Raw genomic sequence first — 25,605 nt, 5'->3', positions numbered from 1 at the left:
TATTCATCCCTTCCTTCGGTGACACATGATATGTGACGGTACCCATTAATAAATTAGGACAGTTTAATAAATCAATAAAAACTTAATGAGTAAATAATAAAGGATGGAGTCCTATCCTAATCCTAGCTACTTGTTTTTGCATCTCTGATATGTGCCAGGTGCTTCTCATATACTATTTCTAAGCCTGACAATACCACAAGCTGCTTATTATTATTTCCATTTTACAGTTTAAAAAAAGAACTGAGGATAAGTCACTTGTCCAAGTTCACATGGCTTGAAAGTGTCAGTTAAACTAAAGCTATTTCTCTTTCTATGCCACATTTCAAATACTATTTAATTCCTGACATACTGACACAGTGAACAGTCAAGGATATTGTTCACATTTTGGATGCTTGAGTTTCTATCCCAATTTCATCTCTCCTCTTTCTCTCAATTTACCTATAAAATTAGTCATCCTTGGGGCATCGGGGTGGCTCAGTCGGCTGAGCATCTGATTCTTGGTTTCGACTCAGGTCATAATCTCTGGGTCGTGAGATCAAGCCCCACACTGGACTCCGGGCTCAGCTCAGAGTCTACTTGAGATTCTCCACCTCTGTCCCTTCCCTTCTCCCCCTTAAATAAATAAATAAATAAATAAAATCCATAAAATTAGCCATCCTTTCCTCAATGAAAGTGGATTTTTATTAAGCTCTTGTCAGTGTCACCTCACCAAATAATTTTTTTAAATAATTTAAAAAAAAAATCTATCAGAATTGCCAACAAGCGCCTATCAAAATTCCTTACATTTTAGTGGAGCACAAATTCAATATCAAAACAGGCACTGATGTTCACTACAAATACATGAAAAATAATTTTTAAGTTCCAATAACTCAAGATTATATATATTTTTAACTTCTAATAAAATTCTCCAACACTGTATCTTTGGTTTATAAGCCGGACATAAATGAGTCTTATCACAATGAGGATATTATAGCATCATTAGTTCAGATATGTGTCTATTATTGTAGCAAATATATTGCATAAGGCAAGAAAAGGAAAAAGGCATAAAGATCACAAATAAAGGGGCGCCTGGGTGGCTCAGTCGTTAAGCGTCTGCCTTCGGCTCAGGTCATGATCCCAGCGTCCTGGGATCGAGCCCCACATCAGGCTCCCTGCTCGGCGGGGAGTCTACTTCTCCCTCTCCCACTCCCCCTGCTTGTGTTCCCGCTCTCGCTGTCTCTCTCTGTCAAATAAATAAAATCTTAAAAAAAAAAAAAAATCACAAATAAAGAAGTAAAATGGTCTCGATTTGCTCATAACATTTGGTCTATATGGAAAATCCTTAAAAATCTACAAACTACTAACTAGTAAAACTCATAAATGAATTTAGCAAGGTCATGGAATACAGGCTTATAGGAAAAATCAATTTCAATTTTATACTCTGGCAACAAACATCTTGCAAATGAAATTTTTAAATTTGACTATAAAATAGCATTCAGAAAACTCAGAGTTATTTAGTTTGTGCTTCTGGATAACTTTTTTTCTTTGAATGAGATCATTTGAATAAAACTAGAAAAGTTTTTCAACTAAAGGCAACATACTATATTCACTTGATCAACAGATTAAATCCTTTCAAAAGTTTTAAATAGACATGTTTTTTGCATAGTCATAACCCTTACAAAACTTGCATCATTATAATGGTGAGTTATTCATTAGGACCATTAAATTGAGCACCACAGGGTGCCTGGGTGGCTCAGTTGGTCAGGCGACTGCCTTCGGCTCAGTTCATGATCCTGGAGTCCCGGGATCGAGTCCCGCATCGGGCTCCCTGCTCAGCAGGGGGTCTGCTTCTCCCTCTGACCCTCCCCCTTCTCATGTGCTCTCTCTCATTCTCTCTCTCAAATAAATAAATAAAATCTTTAAAAAAAAAAATTTAAACTGAGCACCACATACTGTGATTTTAAAAAATAACATTTCCATTCTCTTCCAATAAAATGTAATTCAATCAAAAAGAATTCAAACCAGAAGATATACCAGGGAAAATATGAGATTTGTAACCAGGGTCCTGAACTGTCACTAATTAGCTCTGTGGCCTAAAGGTTATCATTCAGTCTCTAAGCTTCAGTATTTTCCTTCATAAGCATGGCCAGCAATAATTCCCACCTCACAGGGTTTCGTTAAGTTCAAAGAGGGTGAGCTTTTCTGCCCATGAACGCATCGTTAAAATCTCCCCTCCCACCGCCATCATGTCTAAGTCAGAGTCTCCCAAAGCTGAACAGCTGCGGGAGCTCTTCATCAGAGGTCTGAGCTTTCAAACAACCGAGGAGTCTAAGGAGCCATTCTGAGCAATGAGGAACGCTTACGGACTGTGTGGTAATGAGAAATCCAAACACCAAGAGCTCCAGGAGCTTTGGGTTTGTCACATAAGCCACTGTGGAGGAGGTGGATGCAGCCATGAATGCAAGGCCACACAAGGTGGATGGAAGAGTTGTGGAACCAAAGAGGGCTGCCTCAAGAGAAGATTCTCAAAGACCTTGTGCCCACTTAACTGTGAAAAAGATTTTTATTGGTGGCATTAAAGAAGACACTGAAGAACATCATCTAAGAGATTATTTTGAACAGTATGGGAAAATTGAAGTGACTGAGATCATGACTGACCGAGGCAGTGGCAAAAAGAGAGGTTTTGCTTTTGTAACATTTGATGACCATGACTCTGCAGACAAGACCGTCATCCAAAAATACCATACTGTGAATGGCCACAACTGTGAAGTAAGGAGAGCCCTATCTAAGCAAGAGATGGCTAGTGCTTCATCCAGCCAAAGAGGTCGAAGTGGTTCTGGAAACTTTGGTGGTGGTCGTGGAGGTGGTTTTGGTGGGAATGACAACTTTGGTCGTGGAGGGAACTTCAGTGGTCGAGGTGGCTTTGGTGGCAGTCTAGGCGGTGGTGGATATGGTGGCCGTGGGGATGGCCATAACGGATTTGGTAACGATGGAAGCAACTCTGGAGGTGGCAGAAGCTATAATGATTTTGGCAATTACAACAATCAATCCTCAAATTTTGGACCATGAAAGGAGGAAATTTTGGAGGCAGAAGCTCCGGCCCCTATGGTGGTGGAGGCCAACACTTTGCCAAACCATGAAACCAAGGTGGCTATGGTGGTTCCAGCAGCAGCAGTAGCTACGGCAGTGACAGGAGGTTTTAATTACTGCCAGGAAACAAGGCTTAGCAGGAGAGGAGAGCCCGAGAAGTGACAGGGAAGCTACAGGTTACAACAGATTTGTGAACTCAGCCAAGAACAGTGGTGGCAGGGCCTAGCTGCTGCAAAGAAGACATGTTTTAGACGATACTCATGTGTATGGGCAAAAAACTCGAGGACTGTACTTGTGACTAACTGTATAACAGGTTATTTTAGTTTCTGTTCTGTGGAAAGTGTAAAGCATTCCAACAAAGGGTTTTAATGTAGATTTTTTTTTCTTTTGCACCCATGCTGTCGATTGCTAAATGTAATAGTCTGATCATGACGCTGAACAGATGTGTCTTTAAAAAAAAAAAAAGTTCAAAAGGGGTGAGATACATTTCGTGCTGTAAAGCATTACATAAACAATAGCAATTATTTATTATGAGCTACAGTTCCGTGTGCCACGTGTATCTCCTATTATCTCAATTATTTTATAATTGGGGGAAATAAGCAGAAGGAAGAAAACAGTGAGTCTGACATCCACACTGGCTGGGGGCAACAAATACTAATCTATCAGAAAAACATATTAACCAACTAGCGGGAGAACCAAGAAATTAGCAAGTGGAAAAAGAAACATGTTCAAGTACAGCATTTTTCTGGAGAAAAACACAGAATAGCTATATAATGCAAGAATTTACAAAGTAATCTCTAAAATAGTCATAAAGTCTTTGCTAATTTCATTGCCAAGAGTTTTTGACTTACTAGGGAATTTGATAAAAAATCTAATATACCCCAAATATTCATCTCAATTCCTGGAGTCCCCTGATATTGTCACAAAGTCCATAATCAGAGAGGAAAATGCTTTAGCACTCAGAGGCAAATGGCCCCACATAGGGAAGATTCTATGACAGACATCCTTGGGTCTCGTCCACCCCACACACGGCTGGCTTCTGAAGCCCTGTGTGCCCCTCCACCAGCAGCTCTGAGACGGGGGTGCTCCCCACAGCACTTGCCACCAGTACTAAAACTTCAGGACACAGTGAGATCCAAACCTCTTTAAAAGCTACCCCATATAGAACAAACACTTCAGTCTAATGATCCATGCTTTCTTCCCTCTTGCCGTATTAATGTCTACGTAGTGATCCTGTAAGACTCTTTTCACGTTCAAAGGCAGTACTCCATGCCATGTGCTCTGAACACCTTCTTTCGCTAATGATAAGCCTATGCTGACAAGTCTTTCTCTCCCAATTCCTTTGGTTGATAGCCTGGGGTCAGAGCTGAGCTGACTCTTAGTTTTCCAACCCTCAACCTCATGCTCTCATTAACCAGCTGCACCCCCACTAAGATTACTGCCCTGGAAAATACCGTAAAGCAGTTGCCTTCCTGTGGCCGAAAGTGCAGCCTTGAAATCGGGCAGGACCTTCTTTTGCATAAGCACTGTGCTAAAATTGCAGAAACTAAGATCACGTCTTGGGTTTTGTAATGATGTTAGGCAAAGTACATTCAAGAAGAAAAGGAACTGCCCCAGAGTGTAAAGACTGGGGTGAGTCTCTCAATGTCCAGTGTCCTTTGTCTTAAGGTGTGATGCACTATGTCTTTAGAGAAAAATAAAAATAGGGGGCACCTGGGTGGCTCAGTTGGTTGAGCGTCCAACTCTTGATTCAGCTTGGGTCATGATCTCAGGGTTGTGAGATCGAGCCCCCACGTCGAGCTCTGAGCTCAGTTCAAAGTCTGGCTTGAGATTCTCTCTCTCCTTCTCCCTCTGCCCCTCCGCCACCCTCACTTCACTTTCTCTCTCCCTCTCTAAAAAAATAAAAAATGTTTAAAGAAAGAAATCATGCAGATTAGAAAACTACCAATTGACAGTGAAATACAACTTGAAGAATAAGAGGGCAGAATACAAAATAATGCTTTTCTCAAGTGATGATGGTAGAGTGCTTTATTTTTTTTTTTTAAGATTTTATTTATTTATTTATTTGACCGAGAGAGACACAGCGAAAGAGGGAACACAAGCAGGGGGAGTGGGAGAGGGAGAGGCGGGCTCCCCACCGAGCAGGGAGCCCGATGCAGGGCTCGATGCCAGGACCCTGGGATCATGACCTGAGCCAAAGGCAGACGCTTAACAACTGAGCCACCCAGGCGCCCTGGTAGAGTGGTTTATTAAATTAAAACAGGTTATAAATGAAATTCAGATATATTGCAGTAATTTTTAAAATAAATTTTAGCATGCATGAGGATTCCAAAAATATACTCATTCTACGGTAACTGCTTAATATATGTCAAAACACAAGAAACACAAAAATGCGGGAAAATCACTGATTAAAGTTAATGGGACAGGGCGCCTGGTGGCTTAGTTGGTTAAGCGACTGCCTATGGCTCAGGTCAGGTCATGATCCCGGGGTCCTGGGATCGAGTCCCACATCGGGCTCCCCCTACTCTGAGAGGAGCCTGCTTCTCCCTCTCCCTCTGCCTGCCACTCCCCCCACTTGTGCTCTCTCTCTTCATCAGATAAATAAATAAAAATCTTTAAAAAAGAAAAAAAAGTTAATGGGACAGTGAGACAACAGTATACAATAAAATTAACCTCAATCTACATCTTATACCAAACATGGAATAAGGTCCAGAGAGCTCCAAGAGATAAGCATTTAAAAAACCAGAATAGAGCAGAAGAGCATATTTATCCCACTTATTAAGGGGAAAATAATTTCTGGCCAAGAAAATATAGGATAGAGAGATGGTGTAGTTGAGTATAAAAATGTAAACACTAATGAACAAGTTTTACACTACAAAAAAAAAATGAAACAAATAGAAAACCAATCACAACAGAATGAGGAAAGATGTAAAGTACAATGAAGAAAAGTTTATATCCAAATTATGTAAAAATTGATAAAATTACAAGATGTCAGCATTCAGTTTCAACTTGGTAAGTTTTTCTTTTAAGATTGTTTAGTTTTAGTTGTGAGAAAATATTAAAATCAAATCATCACATTCTCACTACCTCCTGAAGTAATAAGCACATTAAAACAACCTCAAGGCAAGTATATGCCTACTAAACTAGCAAAAAGTATTAAAATTACAAAGCCTGAAGCCAAAGAGAAAACCTGTATATGTACTCTCACAATATAAATCGGTTCCATCTTTCTAGAGATCAATACAACTATGACCCTTTGACACAGTATTTCTCCTTTGGGTACAGACTGCAGGAACCCAAAAGAAAAAGGAAAAAAAAAAAACCCTAATTTGCACAAAAATATTCACAGATGCACTATTTATAATAGGAAAAAGAGCTCCCAAACAGAGGAGCTAAGAACTTGTGGCATATAAACACAACAAAACATTACAATGTTATTTTTCTTTTTTTTTTCTTTTTTCAAGATTTTTTTTAATTCAAGTTAGTTCACATATAGTGTAGTATTAGTTTCAGGGATAGAATTTAGTGATTCGTCCAGTGCTCATTACATCACATGCCCTCCTTAATGTCCATCACCCAGTTACCCCTTCCCCCCACCCACCTCCCCTCCAGAAACCCTCAGTTTGTTTCCTAGAGTTCAGTGTTTCTTATGGTTTGTCTCCCTCTCTGATTTCATCTTGTTATATTTTTTTCCTCTCCTCCGCTATGATCCTCTGGTTTGTTTCTTAAATTCCACATATGAGTGAGATCATATGATAATTGTATTTCTCTGATTCACTTATTTCACTTAGCGTAATACCCTCTACTTCCATCCACGTCATTGCAAATGGCAAGATTTCATTCTTTTTGATGGCTGAGTAATATTAGGAATTGTATGTCGTGTATATAGGACATAGTATAGAATTGTATACAGTATGCACAGAAAAATAATGTTCATGAAAAAAACACATGCCGATGACAAGGAGGAAAAGAAGAGAGGAAGGGAAGTCTGTTCATTGACCAAGACCTGAAATGAAGCTGGAATGTCATCAACGGTTTTATATTTAAGTTCTTCACCTTGGGGCTCACAGCCTTACCTCCCATTACCTTTGTGCTGGGTCCAAAGAAGTGTTTGTCAAAGTACTATCACGAAGGACCAGATTGTTTGGTGTTGTGTTTTGTTTTGTTTCTGTTCGTTAAGGAAAGACATGTGACCCCACTGCACATGACTAGTCCCGGCTCCAGCCAGATGTGAACTCACTCCCACGTGTAAGTCCCACAAAACCCAAATGGGTCTATACGCTGTTCAAACAAACTAATCCACTGCTCACACACTTGGATGTGGCTACAATGTCAAGTTGCTATAGAAATTTCTAAATACTTACTCTCAGTGTTTGTACTTATCTCTTAGAACCAGTCAGCTGACCCCACTTGAGTAGCCCTGGCCTCGAGCTACCAGCTGCCATGTTCACACCCCATTCTTAGAACTGCCCAGGACACTACAGTTCTAAGAGTGTCTCATGGTCAAGAAAGCGTCACTTCAAGGACCTTCAGAGATATCGGGTCAGGCCCCAGACCTTCAGGGCAGCCCACACCAAAACCAGCTACATACACCAATGTCTCCATGAATGTACAAGCTCCCCAGATCCCACGCCTGTCCACTTGCCCACCGACCATCCTGTGCCCGTAACCGATTCCCATATCTCCTGGCTCATCACCCTGTGCGGCTGGTCGGTAACCCCAAATCCACTTGTATTTCATGACTGTTAGCATCTCATTCATTGAAATCTGTGGCTGTGAGAAACCCAGGCTTCCTTCATTTGAGGCCACCATGTTCAGATCCTGAATCACACATTCGCTCCTTGAGGGCAGGGAAATCACGTCACGTTCATTACTAAATTCCAACAACAGTACCTGGTACAGAGCAGAACTGAAGAAACAGTTATGGACTGAGTGGCAAAGTTTGTGTAGTTATCTGTCATCCAGTCCCAGAGTTTAGTCTCTCTCTGGAACTGATGCTCAGCACCCTTCTGATCTGTATTTAAGACACTTCAGAGCACAGGCTCCATTTCAAGTCTTTGACAGAACTAAACAATGAGGATCATCAAAAGAAAGCTGGTGGCCATGCGCAGAAAAACAGCCCCCCGCATCTGCAGGAACACTAGTTTTTCAGGTTTGTTCAGCTAAAGCCAGGCTCTCAGCAGCTTGAACACTTGAACCCCATTACGCCAGCTCCCCTCCTTTCTGTGACCAAGCCAGCCTCACTGGTTCTTCAGGACAGTGGCTGCCATGTCCACACCCCATCCCACCTTAGACCCGATCTGGCTCCTACTTCCAGAGGCCACCCAGCCCAGAACGGCCAGCGTGCACTTCTCTGCATGCTCTCAGCTAAATAACATTCTAATGATCATTTTCATGATGCACTAAACAGAAACTTGACCAACATGCAAGCCTTGATTTGGAAACCTGAAATCACAAGGAAGTCAAGAAATGTTATTCAGGGCTTCTCTAAAGTTCTATAATGATCCCCTACGACAATTTCTCCCACCCCACAATCAAACCACGAGAAAGGAGCAACATTAGAAGCCCATGCGTTGCTTAAACCCACTCTTCAAAGCATTTCAATATAAACATGATATACAAACATTCGTTCATTTATTACTTTACATTGTATTATCCTACATACTATTCAGAAGTAACATCGAGGACAAAGTCACCTTTCTTTACACTGCTGCCTTTTAAAAGAATATTAAAACCAAGGCGAATATAAAGGTCAAGGTTACATGTTTTCAGAATAGCAAGTGAACAGTCATTTTAAATAAAAATACACCACATTGTCAATCGGTAGGTGTTCAGAGAACTTTGTTTACAATGGTGTGTTCTTGGAGACCCGCCTCCGCTGGAAGACAGGAAGGGAGAGCGAGCCTGTGTGAGCAGTGCACTCAGGAAACAAAGTTGCTGCGTAACGCTTGTTTTTATAACCACAGACCAGTGTGGAAAACAAGCCACCATCGCCGCAAAGAGAAACATGATGTAGGTAGATGGTGTCACAACAAATCCCCGTCCAGGACAAGTTCCATACTAACACCCAGGAAGGCTGTGACTCACACATTCATGCAAAAGGGAGATGAAAAGGATAAGAAAACAGTATTTTCTAGAACACCAATTTAAAAAAAAGGGAAGAAAAAGAAATGAACTGAATTAGCTACTTGTAACATTGAAAGGAAATCACCTGAATGCCCAAGAACAGATTTCTTTAATAATTTATACATCCATGAACTGTAACACCCTTCAGCCATTTAAAATTTATTTGTAATGCATATTTACTGAAAGGAAAAGCTCTGCACAGTATTTTTCAGTGAAAAGAGCAGGGAACCAAACAGCGCTTATGATGTTACAATATACACAACATGCTGGCCCTGCACGTTGTGGGACGTCATCTCTGCACGCACAACTCACGTGGGATGGTTTTCTTTGTGTTGTCTTTCACATTTTCTAATTTTCTTCAGGAAAATTGATTCATTTTTTAATAGTAGAAACAACCAAATGTGTTTAGAACTAAGTATATGTATACATAATAGAACAAGCAGTTGTTCAAATGTTCCCTTTTCTTAACCCAAGCTTTCTTCAGGCTTTCGCAACCAACTTCATAGCTCTAAGAGGCTGTATGTTCTTGCTACTCCCAGTAATTAAGATTATCTGAAATAACTAAGATTATCTCAAAATGTGTGGCTTAGGAGATTTGGGAACACACAAGTAAAAGAGGGGATGAAGCGTGTCATCTCAGGGAGATAGATGAGAATGTGGTGACAAGAGAGAAGTGAAACAAAGCCAGGTCACTGTACCCCAGCCCAGGTAGATGCCATCTGTGTTCATAGAAGGGGATTCAGAGATCGTCTGTGTGGAGTGGGGAAAAGCTGTGAAGGAGAATGAGGCAGTGATGTCTCCTCTGGGGGTTAGAGAAGTTGGTGGGGTGTGGGGCAGGAGGAGTTGATTCAGCAGAGGGAGAGAAAGACAAGCCCGGTTGGTGCTCTGATGACATTTACATCCTACTACAAGATCATTCTGGCTACTGGGGGGAACTGTAAGGTGGGGGCAAAGAGAATATAAGGTTACAAAGCTATTACGCAGTCTAGAACCACACCACCACTGGCCATGTGGAAATATTTAGCTCTAAATTAATTTAAATTAGTTATATTAGAAGTTCAGTTTCTCAAACACAATGGCCACGTGGCAAGTGCTCAAGAGCCGCATGGGTTACCATACTGGAGATGCAGAACAATTCGATCACCACAGAAAGTTCTTTTAGACAGCCCTTGTCTAAACAAGTCAAGATGGTGGCTTAGCCTGGGGGAGGTGGCAGAAAGTCAGGGAAGGGGACTCACAGCAGGGATGGGGAAACTTTGGCAGGTGCAGGTTATAATTTTAAGAAAGAGTCCCTGAGCAAAAAGATGGATTAGAGAGGGGTGTGTGGAAAAGGGCAGAATCAAGGACAGCTCCTGTTTTAACTCATTAGACTCATAAGACTACCCACCTCTCTGCTGAACTCTTGCTTTCATCAAACAACCACCTGGCTATTAATTCTGCCTCTCAGGTACTTTCACATCTGAATGGTACCTATAAATATTCCAATGACCAGAGCACAGATCCCCAGTACATTCTGGCTTCTAGAGCCAAACAAACAGACAATAGTTTGGTTTTTTTTCAAGATTTTATTTATTTGACAGAGAGAGACACAGCGAGAGAGGGAACACAAGCAGGGGCAGAGGGAGAGGGAGAAGCAGGCTTCCTGCCGAGCAGGGAGCCCGATGCGGGGCTCAATCCCAGGACCCTGGGATCCTGACCTGAGCCGAAGGCAGACGTTTAACGACTGAGCCACCCAGGCGCCCCTGGACAAGAGTTTTTAAATGCAAAAATTAAGTACAGGCAGATGGGAAGCCAATGGGCAATAAGAAAGTAAAACAAAGTTCCAGATCAAGGGCAGCAAGCATGCAATCCACAGAAAGGGGAAATATGATGAGGAAAAAGCACTATCAAAAAACAGGCTGGACAGCAAGGAAATACTCAAACAGCATGCCAGTAGAACAAAACTTCCGGAATACAATATTTGCAAAATCCAAAAACCTTGCTTCCAAAAGCAAATCCACTGAAATAAAATTATCCATATAAACTAAGTAGAAAAAACCAAATGCGTGTAATCCCAGGAGAGTGTAGGCCTCTCCTGGACATCGATAAATCTTGCTTGTGGCCAGGAAGTGTTAAGAAAAAATACAAATGTTGATGCAGTAATGATTCTTCCCATTTGCTCCAACTTTGCCACTTTCCTCTCTGCAGAGGGCTCCCACATATGCCTTAGAGCCGCACAGCCACCCCAGACAGCTAAAGGCAGACTCCAAACAGCTACGTTTTAACACACTGTATATTTACTGTTCCACCGATCAGTCATTTAGGAACTTTTTTCCTAAGGATAAAACCACATCCTTGCTCTGGGTATTTGGAGCAATGACGATGCTGTCACCCAAACAGCTGGGGAAGGGTTTTGGCAAGGCATGAGGAACAGCTACTACAAGGTTCACAGGACAGATGAGCAAAATAAAACTTGTCAGAGTGAGGACACTGAGGTGAGCACCTTCGCAGGGCTAAACTGAAGCTACAATCCACGTAAGCAGTTCCCAGTTTACATATAAAAAAGAGAAAATGTGAAACCACCTATCAAAGGTAAAAACGTTTTATAATCATTTCTTCTCATTTTTAAAAAGAGATGGTTTTCTTCAGGATGCATTTCCCCTGACAAACTATATTAAACATGAAGATTAGGTTTCCAGGCTAACCCATAAAAGCCCATCACTACGAGCTGGATTTGAGTATGTATAATAGCCCTGAACAGAGCTCCCCCGCAAGGAGGCCAGCAAACACTCCTGCCCAAGGCTTTTGCTGAAGGGCAGAGCCTCATGCGGAATTGCCAAGTACAGGCTGTCTCTCCTTGGCAACCCCAAGACACTATAAATCTCATTTCACATTCTTCTCAGAAGGATCCCCTCCCAACTAAATCCCACTTAAAGAGATGGCTAGCATTAAGCAGGTTTAATGGGAAGGCATGATTATAACATCCCTTCCAGGTAGGTACTAGAGAGGGAAAAGCCAAGGCTCAGAGAAATTCAGTGAAATTAAGACACCTGCTGAAGTCTTACTGCTACTAAGTAGTAATGGGGTGGGGGAGGGGCCGGGACCCAGGCCAGTCTGGCCCTCCACATGCTGCCTGGGGCAACTGAGAAGCAGACGTTGTTTTGGTGGCAGGAGCCAGGTGGGCGGCTGTGGGCAAGCACACGCGTCACGGAGGCTTGGGGAAAAGAGCAGTTTCTTCCTTTTTTTACCAAGGCCGTCTCATTCCAGGAAAGCAGACGGGGCAGGCGAAGGAGAGCACCCCACACAAGTAGCTTGTGCCAGGTGCTTGCCAGGCTTTCCTGAAGGGGAGGAGAGAGGCTCCAGCAGGACCCACCAGCTCCACTTCCCAAACTCCAAAGGACAGCTGGAGTCCCCGGGAGGTGGCTGCCCCAGCCTGACAGCTCCCCGACAGAACAGTGGCAAGGCCCAAGGTGCTGGGCTCCGGACCACCGGGACCCCAGAGCCCACCCACCCTCACCAACCAATGTCCAGCCAGTGGGCTGGATCTGTCTGTCGGTGGTCCTGCTCTGCTGGTGCAGGCCTAGAGAAACAGTGCATATCGGCTGGGGCTCCGTCCAAAGCTTCAGGCTTGAGACTCAATGGCAGAACATGCCCAAAGGCACACGTCCAAAGGAGCAAATCAGCAGCGGGGCCTAAGGGATACAATATGTGAATTACTTTCACCCTTGTCCCCTGCCCAGTCCTCTCTCCTCCTGGCCAGTCAATCCACTGATCCCACTAACAGACCACCAAGCGTATTTCGAAGAACTGTTGGGGACAGAGACATCTGTGTCTAGGTCACCACTTTGAGCAACACCCAAAGAATTAACCAGGGCAAAGAAAGCGACACTTGGTCGCATCAGGAGAAAAGTTTTCATAATTGCAACTCACAAGAGCCGTCAGGCTCTGGGCCAATCGCCCATGTAGTCAATATGGGGCAGATTTACTCTAGAGTGATTTTATTTCATACAACAGTCAAGTCTGCATGTATTCCCTCTGTAACTACTCGTGCAACAGGATTATCTGTTCAAATTTCTAATTCCTGGAGGAAATACTGCCCCAGACTCCTGTCTGAGCTTCTCCACGCAGCACCCACCCATCTGATTTGACCGACTCACCCTCGTATATGCCCTTGATACACTCCATCCGCCCTGCTACAAACCCTGAAGTGACCTTTAGCTCCTCCCACTCCTTCATCTGCAACATATTCTAAGCTACTAAGTTGCGCTGTACCTTTCATCAAAAATGTCTACTGAGTTTAGTCCCATCACTCTGCCATCTCTCTCCCCACTATCGTCACCCTCATGAAAGCATCACACCCCCCCCAATATTCTACTACCCCGATTCCTATTCCAGTTCTCCCCACCTCCCAACCTTAGTCCTCCTTCGGCTTCCAGAACAGCCACAGCAAGTAACCACTGTCCTTGAGCTGTTCCCTGGCTCCCGACTGGCCAGCCCATTGGTCGAACTTTACCAAGGCCGACCTTTATAACCCGCAGAGGATTCAGCCTTGCTTTTCAGTTGCCCGAGTAATCCTCTCTTCCTTACATATGTCCCAAGCTTGGTGCCACCTCCATGCCTCTGTCCCTTCCTCCCCCAAAATGCCACTTTTCAGATCCCATCCAGGTGTCCAGACCAGTAACTTTTCTAGATTGTATTGATTATTCCTGCATCTGAAATCTCCATTCGTACATGGTAAGCGCCACAATGTTTAAAATTTAATACTCTATAAGTGCTTCAGGGTCTAAGGTCATGACACGTCAGGGCTTAAGTCCCATCTGTGTCATGCACCAGTCTTTGAACAAGTCCCTGAGCAAGCTACGTAATCTCTCTGACTCTGTTTCCTCTTCTGTGAAACAGGGCAACAATAGTAATTATCACTTACAAGCCAATTACTATTGTAATTAAATGAGATAATGTATATAAAAGTACCCAGCACCGTGTTTGACTCCTAGTAGACACTCAAAATTGGCGCTCATACTCCATATTATGCTAGAAACATCCATGTCACACTCTTCTTTACTGTGGTCCTGTTTCCCTCCTAAACACTCAGACCCTCCCAGGGCAGTGCTGGGTACATAGTAGGCTCTAAGTAAGTATGAATACTTGCTAATTAACACAAAACAAATTGTTTTATTTTTAATTTCATCACAGGAAGCACACATACTGTTGTGCACCTCAAGCACCATCTCTAGTCTGGAGGCGTATTCAGATTCATTAAATTCTTGTCATTATTGCATTGACCTGCTGTTCCAGACCTAAAAATAGGTGCTCTTGTTCCCATCTTCCCTGTGCCTGGGGACAAGAGGAGTCCTGGGCTGACTGCCCATAATACTGAACATGAGCGGCAGCCCAGAGGCCCGGGCTACCTCCACAGAGACCAGCCCTCTTGTCATCTCCCCGAGGAGCACTCTGTGTGATCACGTCCACCAAGATCCCTCTGGCGCCCAGAATCACAACACACAAAACACCTAGAAAGGACCCAAGACACCTCTCCCTAGCTTGTCAAGGGTCAAGTTTACGACTTTTTAGATTATAATATGACAAAATAAAAATATGGTATTGGTTACTTTTAATAACAATTTTTATTCCAAAGTACATGTTCATGATTTTTAAAAATTAGAAAAAACAGGGGCGCCTGGGTAGTTCAGTCGCTTAAATGTCCAACTCTTGATCTCAGCTCAGGTCTCGATCTCACAGTGAGTTCAAGCACCCTGTTGGGCTCCATGCTGGGCATGGAGCCTACTTAAAAAAAAAAAAAAAAGAAAAACAGAAAAGATGCAGCCTCAGCAGCACAAGTACACAAGACCCCAAGTGTTCCATGTCCTCAACAATCAGGATCCCACCCATGACAGAGATGTACAAAGTGCTTCGTGAGCAAAGGAAAATGAGTGTCTAACTCAGCCTGGGGACAAGGGAGTGGTGAGGGCTTTCCAGAGAACATCTGAGCTGCTTTTTAAGGATCAGTAGGGTTTTTCCCTGGGGGGGTGAGGGGTTGGGAGAAGGCATTCCAGGCCAAGGAAAGAGCATGCGCCAATGCATGGAGGGCTGAAGGCATGGAGCACGTGAAGAACACAAAGTCCCTTGGGCCTAAAGGAATGTAAGTAGAGGTTAAGTGTTAAGTGACAACACTGGCAAGGAAAGTTGGATCAACCTGGTAAACTGATTTGAGGTGCTATGTTAGGAAAGCCTGAATGGTGCTTTGAAAATATCTAGGCAGCGAAATGACATGATAAGACCCATGTTTTAGGAAAACTGAGGGTGCAGTGTGACAGCCTGGAAGGAAGGCAAGATGGTCAGTTAAGAAAATTCTTATGCAACAGTCCAAGCAAGAGATGATGAGGACTTGAGCCTGGGCCGTGGATAAGGAGAGAGGAGGCTACCCCGGAACCTGGTCTCTAGTGGGATGTAATATAAAAGAGAGGGAGAACTTTTAGCTTTCACCTCAGAGGAGGCGAAGGTGCGACTCTCTTCATTGGTCCCGAGTCCGGACTCATCCGACACCAGCTGCCTCCGCCATGCCGCCTAAATTCGACCCCAGTGAGAACAAAGTCACGTACCTGAGTTGCACCGGTGGTGAAGTCAGAGCCACGTCTGCCCTGGCGCCAAAGATCAGCCTGCTGGGCCTGTCTCCGAAAAAGAGTGGTGATGACATCGCCAAGGTGACCAGTGATTGGAAGGGTCTAAAGATTACAGTGAAACTGACCATTTAGAACAGACAGGCCCAGATTGAACGGGTACCTTCTACCTCTGCCCTGATTATCAAAGCCCTCAAGGAACCACCAAGAGACAGCAAGAAGCAGAAAAACATTGAGCGCAGTGGAAGTATCACTTTTCATGAGATTGTCAATTTTGGCCGACAGCTGCGGCACCAATCTTTAGCCAAAGAACTCTCTGGAACCATTAAAGAGATCACGGGGACTGCCCAGTCTGTGGACTGCCATGCTGATGGCCACCACCCTCATGACCTCATAGATGACATCAACAGTGGTGCCATGGAATGCCCAGCTAGTTAACTACAAAGGAAAATATTTCAATAAAGGATCATTTGACAAAAAAAAATAAAAATAAAAAGATGGGGCACCTGGCTGGCTCAGTCAGTGAAGCGTCTGCCTTCGGCTCAGGTCATAATCCCAGGGTCCTGGGATCGAGCCCCACGTCGGGCTCCCTGCTCAGCGGGGAGCCTGCTTCTCCCTCTCCCACTCCCTCTCCCTCTGCTTGTACTCTCACTCTCTATCAAATAAATAAATAAAATCTTTTAAAAAATAAAATAAAACAAAATAAAATAAAAGAGGGAGATACACGCATGCCCACAGCAGCCTTACTCACAATAGGCAAAAATGGAGGCAAGCCAAGTGTCCATCAGCAGATGAATGGATAAACAAGATGTGGTCTACACATACAATGGAATGTTACTCAGCTTTAAAAGGGAAGGAAATTCTGACACATGCTACAACACGGACAAACCATACAAACATGGTAAGTGGAATAAGCCCGTCACAAAAGGGTAACTACTGTATGGTCTCGCTTCCATAAGGTGGTACCTAGAGCAAATTCATAGAGACAGAAAATAGAATGATGGTTGCCAGAAGCTGGGAGGCTGGTGGGCTGGGGAGTTATTGGTAAAAGGGGACAGAGTTTCAGTTTTGCAAGATGAAGAGCTCCAGAGAGGCATGGTGGTGATGGTCATGGAACAACATGAATGTCCTTTAATGCCACCAAACAGGACGCTTAAACACCGTTAAGGTGGTTAAATTTATGTTATGTGCATTTTACACAATTTTTTTGAAGATTTTATTTATTTATTTGACAGAGAGATACACAGCGAGAGAGGGAACACAAGCAGGGGGAGTGGGAGAGGGAGAAGCAGGCTTCCCGCTGAGCAGGGAGCCCGATGTGGGCTCGATCCCAGGGCCCTGGGATCATGACCTGAGCCAAAGGCAGACGCTTAACGACTGAGCCACCCAGGCGCCCCTTATACAATTTTTTATAAAGCAAGGGAGGGAGAGGGAGGCAGAGTTGATAATACTGTACATCTCCCAGCCTGTGGCCCTAAATGAAGGGCAGCACCCTTAACTGCACTCCAGTCCACAGGAAGAACAACGCAGGGGAGTGAAAACAGAATTCAGAGCTGCACAGATGCCCAGGCTCAATACAACTGAGGACACAAACTTTCCCAAGCGGCTCCCTGACAGGATCAGCATTGTCTCCTACATTCCCAGACCCTAAAAATGATACAGCTTGAAAGATAATTAACGGCAGCCAAAAAGAGACAGGAAGTGCCTTCTTGATTATTCATTTGGGAAAGCGGGATTCTAGCGCATGTGGGGCAGATTACACATATACGTCAATTTCACTCCTTCCTGAAACCCAAAGAAAAGAACAGTAAAGACATCATGCCTTTAAGAAACATCAACCGTAGCAACAAAATCTGGAAACCAGACTGCAGATGGAGAAGCAGTACAAGACTAAGAGGAGCCGACAAAGAGGATTCCTGCAGTGGAGAAAACCAAGATCCGATCTGATGTCCACCCCAGAATTTCCAAGAGACTCCAGAACTAGTAGCTCCAGGAACTCTGAAAGCTGAGGTGGAACAGGGCTGAAGGAAGAACAGCACAGAGGAGTGAAAAGAGAATTAGCACTCAAGAAGGAAGGTTTGAAAATCCCTCTAGGCAGCAATCAGAGCCCCAAATCCCTCCTCCACGCGCAGTGGGCCCTCCCACATGGGCAAACCACAAGAGGTTTATTCTCTAGAGCAGGTAAAAACACGGGACTCGGGTCTGTGGGACAAAGAGCTCAGTTAAGAACAGGAGTTCCATTAGGAATACATGGAGACTTAGAGGTATGTGTGTAATGTATGTGTATAAGTCCGGATGTGGACCAAAAATACCAACTATTCTAAGTATTTCAGGCAGGAAGGGATTTAATACAGGGAATTAGAGGGTACGTAATCATGGTTAGAGCTGTGAGAGCCAAGGTCAGAGAAACCACCACTCATGTTCAGGAAATCCAGATGCACAAGCATCGTAAGAAACTGCATAGATGATCCCAGCTCCCCCATGGCTGAGGTGGCCTGGAGTCCCAGAAGGATACTCTGAAGCTGACAGGAAAATCCCACACCTGGCACGGCTGTTGCTACAGTAACAATGTAGCTTCTCCTTCTGAAGCTCTCACTGGCAGAATCAAAATCAGAACCCTCCTGTCTAGGGGCATCTGAGTGGCTCAGTCACTTAAGCGTCTGCCTTTGGCTCAGGTCATGATCTCAGCGTCCTGGGATCGAGCCCGCATCAGGCCTACTCAGCGGGGAGTCTGCTTCTCCCTTTCCCTCTGCTCCTCCCCCCACTCATGCTCTTTCTCTCTCTTCTCTCAAATAAATAAAATTTTAAAAGGAAAAAAAAAGCGTGCCTGGGTGGCTCAGTTGGTTAAGCGACTGCCTTTGGCTCAGGTCATGATCCAGAAGTCCCAGGGTTGAGTCCCGCATGGAGCTCCCTGCTCAGCAGGGAGTCTGCTTCTCCCTCTGGCCCTCCCCCCTACCCATGCGCACGCTCTCTCATTCTCTCTCTCTCAAATAAATAAATAAAATCTTAAAAAAAAAAAAAAAAGAGGGGCGCCTGGGTGGCTCAGTTGGTTAAGCGACTGCCTTCGGCTCAGGTCATGATCCTGGAGTCCCGGGATCGAGTCCCGCATCGGGCTCCCTGCTCGGCGGGGAGTCTGCTTCTCCCTCTGACCCTCCCCCCTCTCATGTGCTCTCATTCTCTCTCTTTCAAACAAATAAATAAAATCTTTAAAAAAAAAAAAAAAAAGAATCCTCCTGTCAAAAGATTCTGGCAACGGTAGCGTCCAGGTTCCCAGCCCCTACAATGTGGGAGACCGCTTAACAAAACGGGGATAGGGTTGAGAACCAGGAGACCATATCCGGCCATATCCAATATCCAGATGCCGAGACCACCCTCGTCCTCTCCTCCCACTCAGTTCCCTGCTCCCTGGTACTGGCAGATAAACCTTCACTTTCCAGGCAGAAGATGACAAAAGTCTCCTAACCAGGGGCTAAAGGAAAAAAATCAGGATGCTAAAATTTAAGGTTCTCAAAGAAACAGCCCAACCAGATCACCCTCCAGTGAAGCTCAGTCAACAGAATAAGGAATTCTCACCTCCAAAAAAGGCCGATTCCCAGCCAAGTTGCTGCAGTTTTTTTCAAAAGGTCCCAAATTCTCTAAACTTTAATTTGCTTCAAAAAGAATGTACAGGAGACATAGGACATCTGTAGTTGAGCTAAGATTAACAACCAATTATTCAGTCACCACAAATGTGAAAATGTGAACCCGTAAAAGTGACAGTGCAGATGGGATGTGTCACTGGAGTAACGGGTTGTGCCTACACATCAAACTCTGGAACTCTGGTTTTCGAAGTCCGACCTGGAAACCCTGTCATGCCCCCAAGGCCCTTCGAGTGATCTGCGAGGTCAAAACTATTTTCATAACATGAACTTACCTGCCTTTGCCACTCCTGTTCTCTCCTGAGCATACAGAGGCATTTTTAAGAGTCTGCATGACATCTGATGACACCATCACTCTAAAAGCTAACAGAATGGAAGTTGTTTTAAATTTTTCTCGGTCTTAATTTCTAACGGGGTAAGTATCAATAGACAGAAACCACACAAAAGCCCTCTGGCATCCTCGAAAATATTTAAGAGTATATAGGGCCAAAAATCTTGAGAATCATTGCTATAAAACAACATTTTAGTTAGTTGCTTTTGGAAAGGAACTTTTAATATGTGAAACTAATTAGAATGAGTTTAAGTTTATATCTTCAGGGGAAAAAGAAATAAGAAATGTTTTACTATCTTAAATTTTTGATCCCTTAGGAGGAAGATTTTTCCACATAGATCCCCAAATTATCTTTCCCCTACAAGTAAGCACCATGATGGAAGTCTCACTGCCTGGAAGGGAGCATGTACACCCCTACAGTAGTGAGCCCCTAACACAAGCTGTTCCTACAAGTAAATGATCTCAAAGCCCTTCCCAGTGGCTATGTAAACCAGCTAGTACCATGAGGCCCCAGCTCCCCAGAGTTTTACAGAGGAATGTGGAGAACCAACCGTGACATCTCAACATCGCTAAGGGATCTCAGAGCTTCAGAGAATGGGAAACAAGCTCCTTTTTACAAAATCATGCTGATGCTGGAAAGGAAGGAGAGGTGTGAGGCACTGCTTATGCTGGTGTCACATCCTCTCGGGCCACCTTTTCAGCGTGTGCAGCTGCTTGTCATAGCAAGTGTGGCCAGAGATCCATGCCTCACTGCACGGGGATCTCTCTCTCCTCAGCAGCTGCTGGTCTCGGGAAGGCTTCTCAGGAAGCCCCTCCGGCACAAATACAAACCTGGAAGGGTGAGGGCGTTTCATCCCTGGAGCACCCCTGACCAGCAGACCATGGGAGCCAGTGGATAAATACTCCCCTCTCCATGTCCCAGGTGGAGGATACTGAGGCACATTCAACAGTTCCCCAGGGGTCCCTGGCCGGACTGAGCACCAGTGATCCATCATGGCAGCCGGCTCAGTAACTCACTCTTGGATTGGCTTTCCTTCCTCCCCTTTGTCAGTATTCCCTTGGATGTTCTTCCTCTTATGTTCCCTGGGATACCTTTCCAAAATAAATTGCCCGTGCTAAGCCCTTGTCTCAGTCCTTCAGTTGACCCCTGCTAAGATAAGGCATAAGATAAGCTCTCCACCTCCAGCCAGGTGGGGAAGGGGCATAGTTAGCACGAGAGGGGCCCAGCTCCTCCCCGATCCTAAAGCTTGGTAGAAGGTTTCACATCTAGCAGATGTTTTAAAACAACCAGTTAAGTGAAAAGAGAATGAAATGATGGCCAGCTATGGAAGAGACACTGCAACTAATCGCTGTGTTGTATGACATAGACTCTAACTAATGTGGGTTTCAGAGGAAACGATGAAGTCTCAAGCAGAAGATGATGAAGACAGGAGGGTGGTTCTGGAAAAGGAAATGAGTCCTAGCCACTGGAGACCCAGAGACTGGCCTCCCCAAAGCTGGCATCCTAGAAGGTGAGGGGAGGTGGGACAGAGTACATTCAGATGAACGAGGGGTTCACCAACCTAGGGGATGAGCAGATTTTACACGGTGGTCCATGAAGGCTTGTGAGAAAAAGTATGGACCGATGTCTCCACTTAACCACACCAAACTTTCTACATAATCCCGGACAATCAAACACTTGGGCTTACAACCCCATGCCTGACTCTCTTTATCTCTTTCTTTTCTTCCCAGAGTGATTATGAATTGTCCGGGCATACTTTACACATTAATTTATTTAATCGACAAAAAAACCCATGAGGTAGGTTCTATTATTGCCCCCATTTTACAGATGGAGAACCTGGAAGACAGAGAAGTTACACAGCTGGGAGACAGAGCTGGGGTTAAACCCTGCCAGTCTGGCTCTCTCTCACACTTTGTCCCCCACAGTCAATAAAGTCACCACATCCCACGTGATAATCCCACGTGATTCCTTTCGCAGTGTTTCCCATATGTTGAATCCTTAGCATTTTCAGAACCTGTAACCACAGGTATATATATATATATCAGATGCTGGGCCAGCTGCGGGGGATAAAGATGCAAAGGGCTCACTCTCCAGGTAGTTCCCATTACACACCTTGCAAGATGAGCCATGTCATGGAGAGCTGAACCTACAGGTCAAGGTGAGAAGGTGAGCCTGGGCTGAAATTGGGAAGAATTGGTGGGTGAAAAGCACAAATTCTCACTCATCTCAGAAGAAGTGTCACTGAGCATCTGCCCTGTGCTAAGCCCTAGAAGGTAGGAAGGAAGGAGAGGGACACTGAAATGAGTTACCATACAGTCCCACTCAATCCTCATACCCACACAGGTAAGGCATAGCAAAGCTGTTCACACCAGGCCTTAGATATGGTAGATCTGTAATAAGAAATGATCATTTCAGTCTCCTTCTAACACCACTTTAAGTCACATAACTTATAGTAGTTTTCCGTAACTGACCATATTAAACCAAGTTCCTATTGTAGGTATTCAAGGCCCTCATCTTCTACTCTCCACTTGGTTCAGACCTCACTACTCGTTAAATCAATCTTTTTCTTCCCAGTACATTACAAGCAAATAAGAAGAAAACAGTCACACTTTATGTGTTTGCCCATGTGATTTACTTTGCTGGTTATTGGTCTTCTTTATTTCTATCTGTCTTTATCCATGGCCATTTTCAAAAGTATCCGATGATTTTTTTTTCCACTCACATGGCTTTGGTCTTTCCTCTACCACAGTCCCATGGCACTTGTAGATTTAAGTCTCTGGGGTGTTTGGCACCAGTGGATTTTACTCTCTATGGTTCTTACAGCCATGCATGTATGAGTTGGCACATAGTAGGTGCTCAAGAACCCTTATCTGATTCATGATGAAGTGTTAAGTAAGTACCATAAGGAAATATCGCCCATGATCTTACACTGTGCTTTAATATAACTTGTTATAAAACCTTCTTTCTCTTCCTCCTCATAGATAATGAAATATACTGATTCATCAGCCTTGTAAATAAGCCCAGTCTCCCCAAGGAACTACTGTGATATGAATGAAATCATCATTTTACACTGGACATGATGCTTCTGGAAGAGTGTTTGGCACACCATTAACTCCCAATAACTATTTGTAGAAGTGAATTAAAATAATCAGCTTTATTTCACACCTGTCACATACTATATAATGTGGTAAAGATTTCCAGTAACAAAGTTTGTAAGATGAATTTGAAGAGCAACCCCGATCAAACATAGAAAAAGTAGTTTTACCCACTCTACACACTGAACTATCCTAAAAGACTAGGCCACTTTCTTTTTCCTGGACTTCACAATCTGTCAATTGCTTAAGTTAGTTAAGACCATCATCCCTCTCCACCCTTAGGAGCTCCTAATGGGAACCTGCCCATCACTGGATGCAAAATCTGAAAATGGCATTTTCAAATACTTTGTGGAGAATACTATTTAATGACACTACTGACAGTCACTTTAAGTAGTGTGATCACAATATGCTAAGTATTTAAATACAACCATCTCATTCCACTTAGACCTTTTTGAAAGAAAATAATTAAGTAATCAAAAAAGTGAAATTTTTATCCCCCAAATGATCCGGAATTAACATAAAAGAAAAACTGAATATCGTAGAGAGGATACGAATTCTGGGACTCCAATGTGTAACAAACAAAAATGCTTTGGTATCAGCCAATATGAATCCAACAGATAATAAAGGATACTTTGGAAAATTTGCCTCTCATTTGAGGTTGTTTTTTTTTTCCCCCCTCCAACAATACTCTACAGAATGTGAGTAAAATCTGTTAGACTACTGTTTGAAACCTGCCTCAGTCCTTCTAATCCATGCACCTCCCGGTTGCATTGAGATCTGCCGGGTGACACATGAGATCTAAAGTGGGTGGATAAAAATAACCTGGTCCTCAAAAAGACATGATAAACGCCAGACAGCTGAGTCACTTTGAAGCCCATCTGACTCTGGAAAGGGACATTCACCCTCCTTTTCCTTGTCGCACATATACATGCCACCTGGTGAAAAACACTACCAACCGCCCTGGGTGGAAGGCGGTGATCTGTAGTAACTCCCCCCCTCCCCCCCCCCCCCCCCGCCCAATCCAGTCTCAGGTCACGACCCGCGGCTAAACTTTTAATAATTTATACTAATGCATTTCAGCCCAGGCGATTCATGTAGAGGAGTAAGGGGAATGATTGAAAGAAACCATAAAATCCAGAAGACCCTCTATTTCTGCTGCCCAACTGGAGGCACTCGAAGGTTTCTTCTGACATTCTAACGGGAAGAAAAGGTGTGGGGAGCAATAGAAAGTGGAGGAAGAAAAGCTAGGCGAGGAAATCCGAGTCGTCCGGGAGTGGGACTCCCTAGGCAAAGCAAACGGTCCCAGAAAGAGAAGGGCTGTGTGTGTCCGGGGCGGGGGAGCGGGGGGGTGGGGGGGATCGATGCGGTCCACCCAGCCGCCCTCCGCTCTCGCCCCCAGAGAGGACGCAAACCATCCGCAACGTGCAGTTAAAATCAGGGAACTCTTCGATTGGATCTATCTTTCAAACGGTGGCGGGGCTGGGGCCAGGCAGCTGGGAACTGGGGCCCTGTCAGCCTAGAAAGGCTGGCGGAGCAAACCCCGCGGCGACCCCGTCTTCAGCTGCAGCAGCCTCGGGGCCAAGAGCGCCCCGCACGCAGTAGGCGCTCACTCGGTGTCTGCCGAACTGCAGTGCCCCTGAGCGCACTCCGCCGCCGCGGGAGGAGGTCCCCGGCTGCCACTGCGCATCTTCTCCCCCAGCTTCACGTGCCGCCCAGTTCCGCGGCTCGCGGCCGCCACAGGCCGCTGGCACCGCGACCCTCCCCCGGGGCGCCGCGAACGCCGCCGAGCCTCACTTACGGGGGAGTCGTACGAGAAGGCGCACTCGTTCTTGTACACCCTGTCCCCCGACCTGGGCACGCGGATCGTGGGCATGTGAGGCACCAGCAGCTCGCCGATGTCTCCTGCAGCCATCTTCCTGCTGCCGCTGCCGCCCGGCATGCCGAACAGGGCGCCCCGGCGCTGCATGGCCGCGGCGTGCACCCGAGCAGAGCCGAGCCGAGCCGGGTCGGGCCGGAGCGCTGGGTCAGCCCGCGGCGGCGGCGGCGGCGGCGGCGGCGGGCTGCGCGGGCGACCGGAGCCGAGCCGGGGCTGGCGGGCAGAGAGGGCCGCGGGGCGGGAACGGGCACCGGGGGCCTGGGGCGGGCGGGCGGGGGTGTGGGGGACGCTGCTATTTTTAATCCAATGGCGAATCGCCGGCCCAGCTGCAGCGTCAGGCGGGGCGCTGGGGAGCGCCAGCCGCAGCGCACAGGGGAGGGGGCGCTGGAGAGGGGCCCTGCGCCCGGATCCGGCTTGGCGGCGGGCGGCGGGGGGCGGGGGACGAGCCCCCCGGCCGCGGGAGCCGGGAGCCGGCGGGGTGCTCCGCTCGCCACCGCCGGCGGGCTGCCGTGGGGTACCCCCACGGTGTTTTCTACCCTAGATCGATAGGTTGCGAAGGGACAACTCCGAGGCAGCGAACACAAAGAGCAGGATTTGGGGGTTTAAAAACCGCTTGCTTTTAAAACAACTGAAGATAAAAGCGGGGACTTCCCCTGCCTGGGTAGGGGTGGAACTCGATGTGCAAATCTGGATTGCCCAGCGTCGGGCCCAAATCTGAATTTGCGCTGTGCACTTCGGTGTTAACCTCACTAAACCTTGTTCCCCACTTTTTTAACATCTAAAGCTTATTAAAAGAGAATAGAATAGGATCCAGTAAGGATGGACATAGATTTTTGCAATAATACAGATTTCTTTCTTACGTATGGTGAGCAG

At 45.3% G+C, this 25,605-nt stretch overlaps 1 protein-coding gene, 1 non-coding gene and 2 pseudogenes across 4 annotated transcripts in view; 3 read left to right on the top strand and 1 right to left on the bottom strand.

Annotated features, from left to right (window-relative positions):
* The window catches only part of USP13 (ubiquitin specific peptidase 13), a 127,791-nt gene extending 102,833 nt beyond the window's left edge, over positions 1-24,958 (bottom strand). For 2 of the 3 annotated variants that reach the window (XM_031041934.2, XM_006745805.3), the window contains exon 1: positions 24,655-24,958. In XM_031041934.2, the coding sequence (XP_030897794.1) occupies positions 24,655-24,822 (168 nt within the window). In that variant the 5' untranslated portion in view covers positions 24,823-24,958. The remainder of the gene's footprint in view (positions 1-24,654) is intronic. The other variant, XM_081829921.1, reaches the window with a different exon arrangement.
* LOC115945044 (heterogeneous nuclear ribonucleoprotein A1-like) lies at positions 2,226-3,197 on the top strand (annotated as a pseudogene).
* Positions 4,577-4,753, top strand: LOC115945048 (small nucleolar RNA SNORA81). Its single transcript, XR_004079531.2, has one exon. It is a non-coding gene; the product is annotated as a small nucleolar RNA SNORA81 (small nucleolar RNA).
* Positions 15,732-16,313, top strand: LOC115945046 (large ribosomal subunit protein uL11 pseudogene; annotated as a pseudogene).
* Positions 24,959-25,605: the final 647 nt, after the last annotated feature.

The sequence above is a fragment of the Leptonychotes weddellii genome, chromosome 1 (assembly GCF_054177405.1).
Source record: "Leptonychotes weddellii isolate Sample4059 chromosome 1, ASM5417740v2, whole genome shotgun sequence".
Classification (NCBI taxonomy): Eukaryota; Metazoa; Chordata; class Mammalia; order Carnivora; family Phocidae; genus Leptonychotes; species Leptonychotes weddellii.
This window is presented reverse-complemented; position numbering and strand designations above follow the sequence as displayed.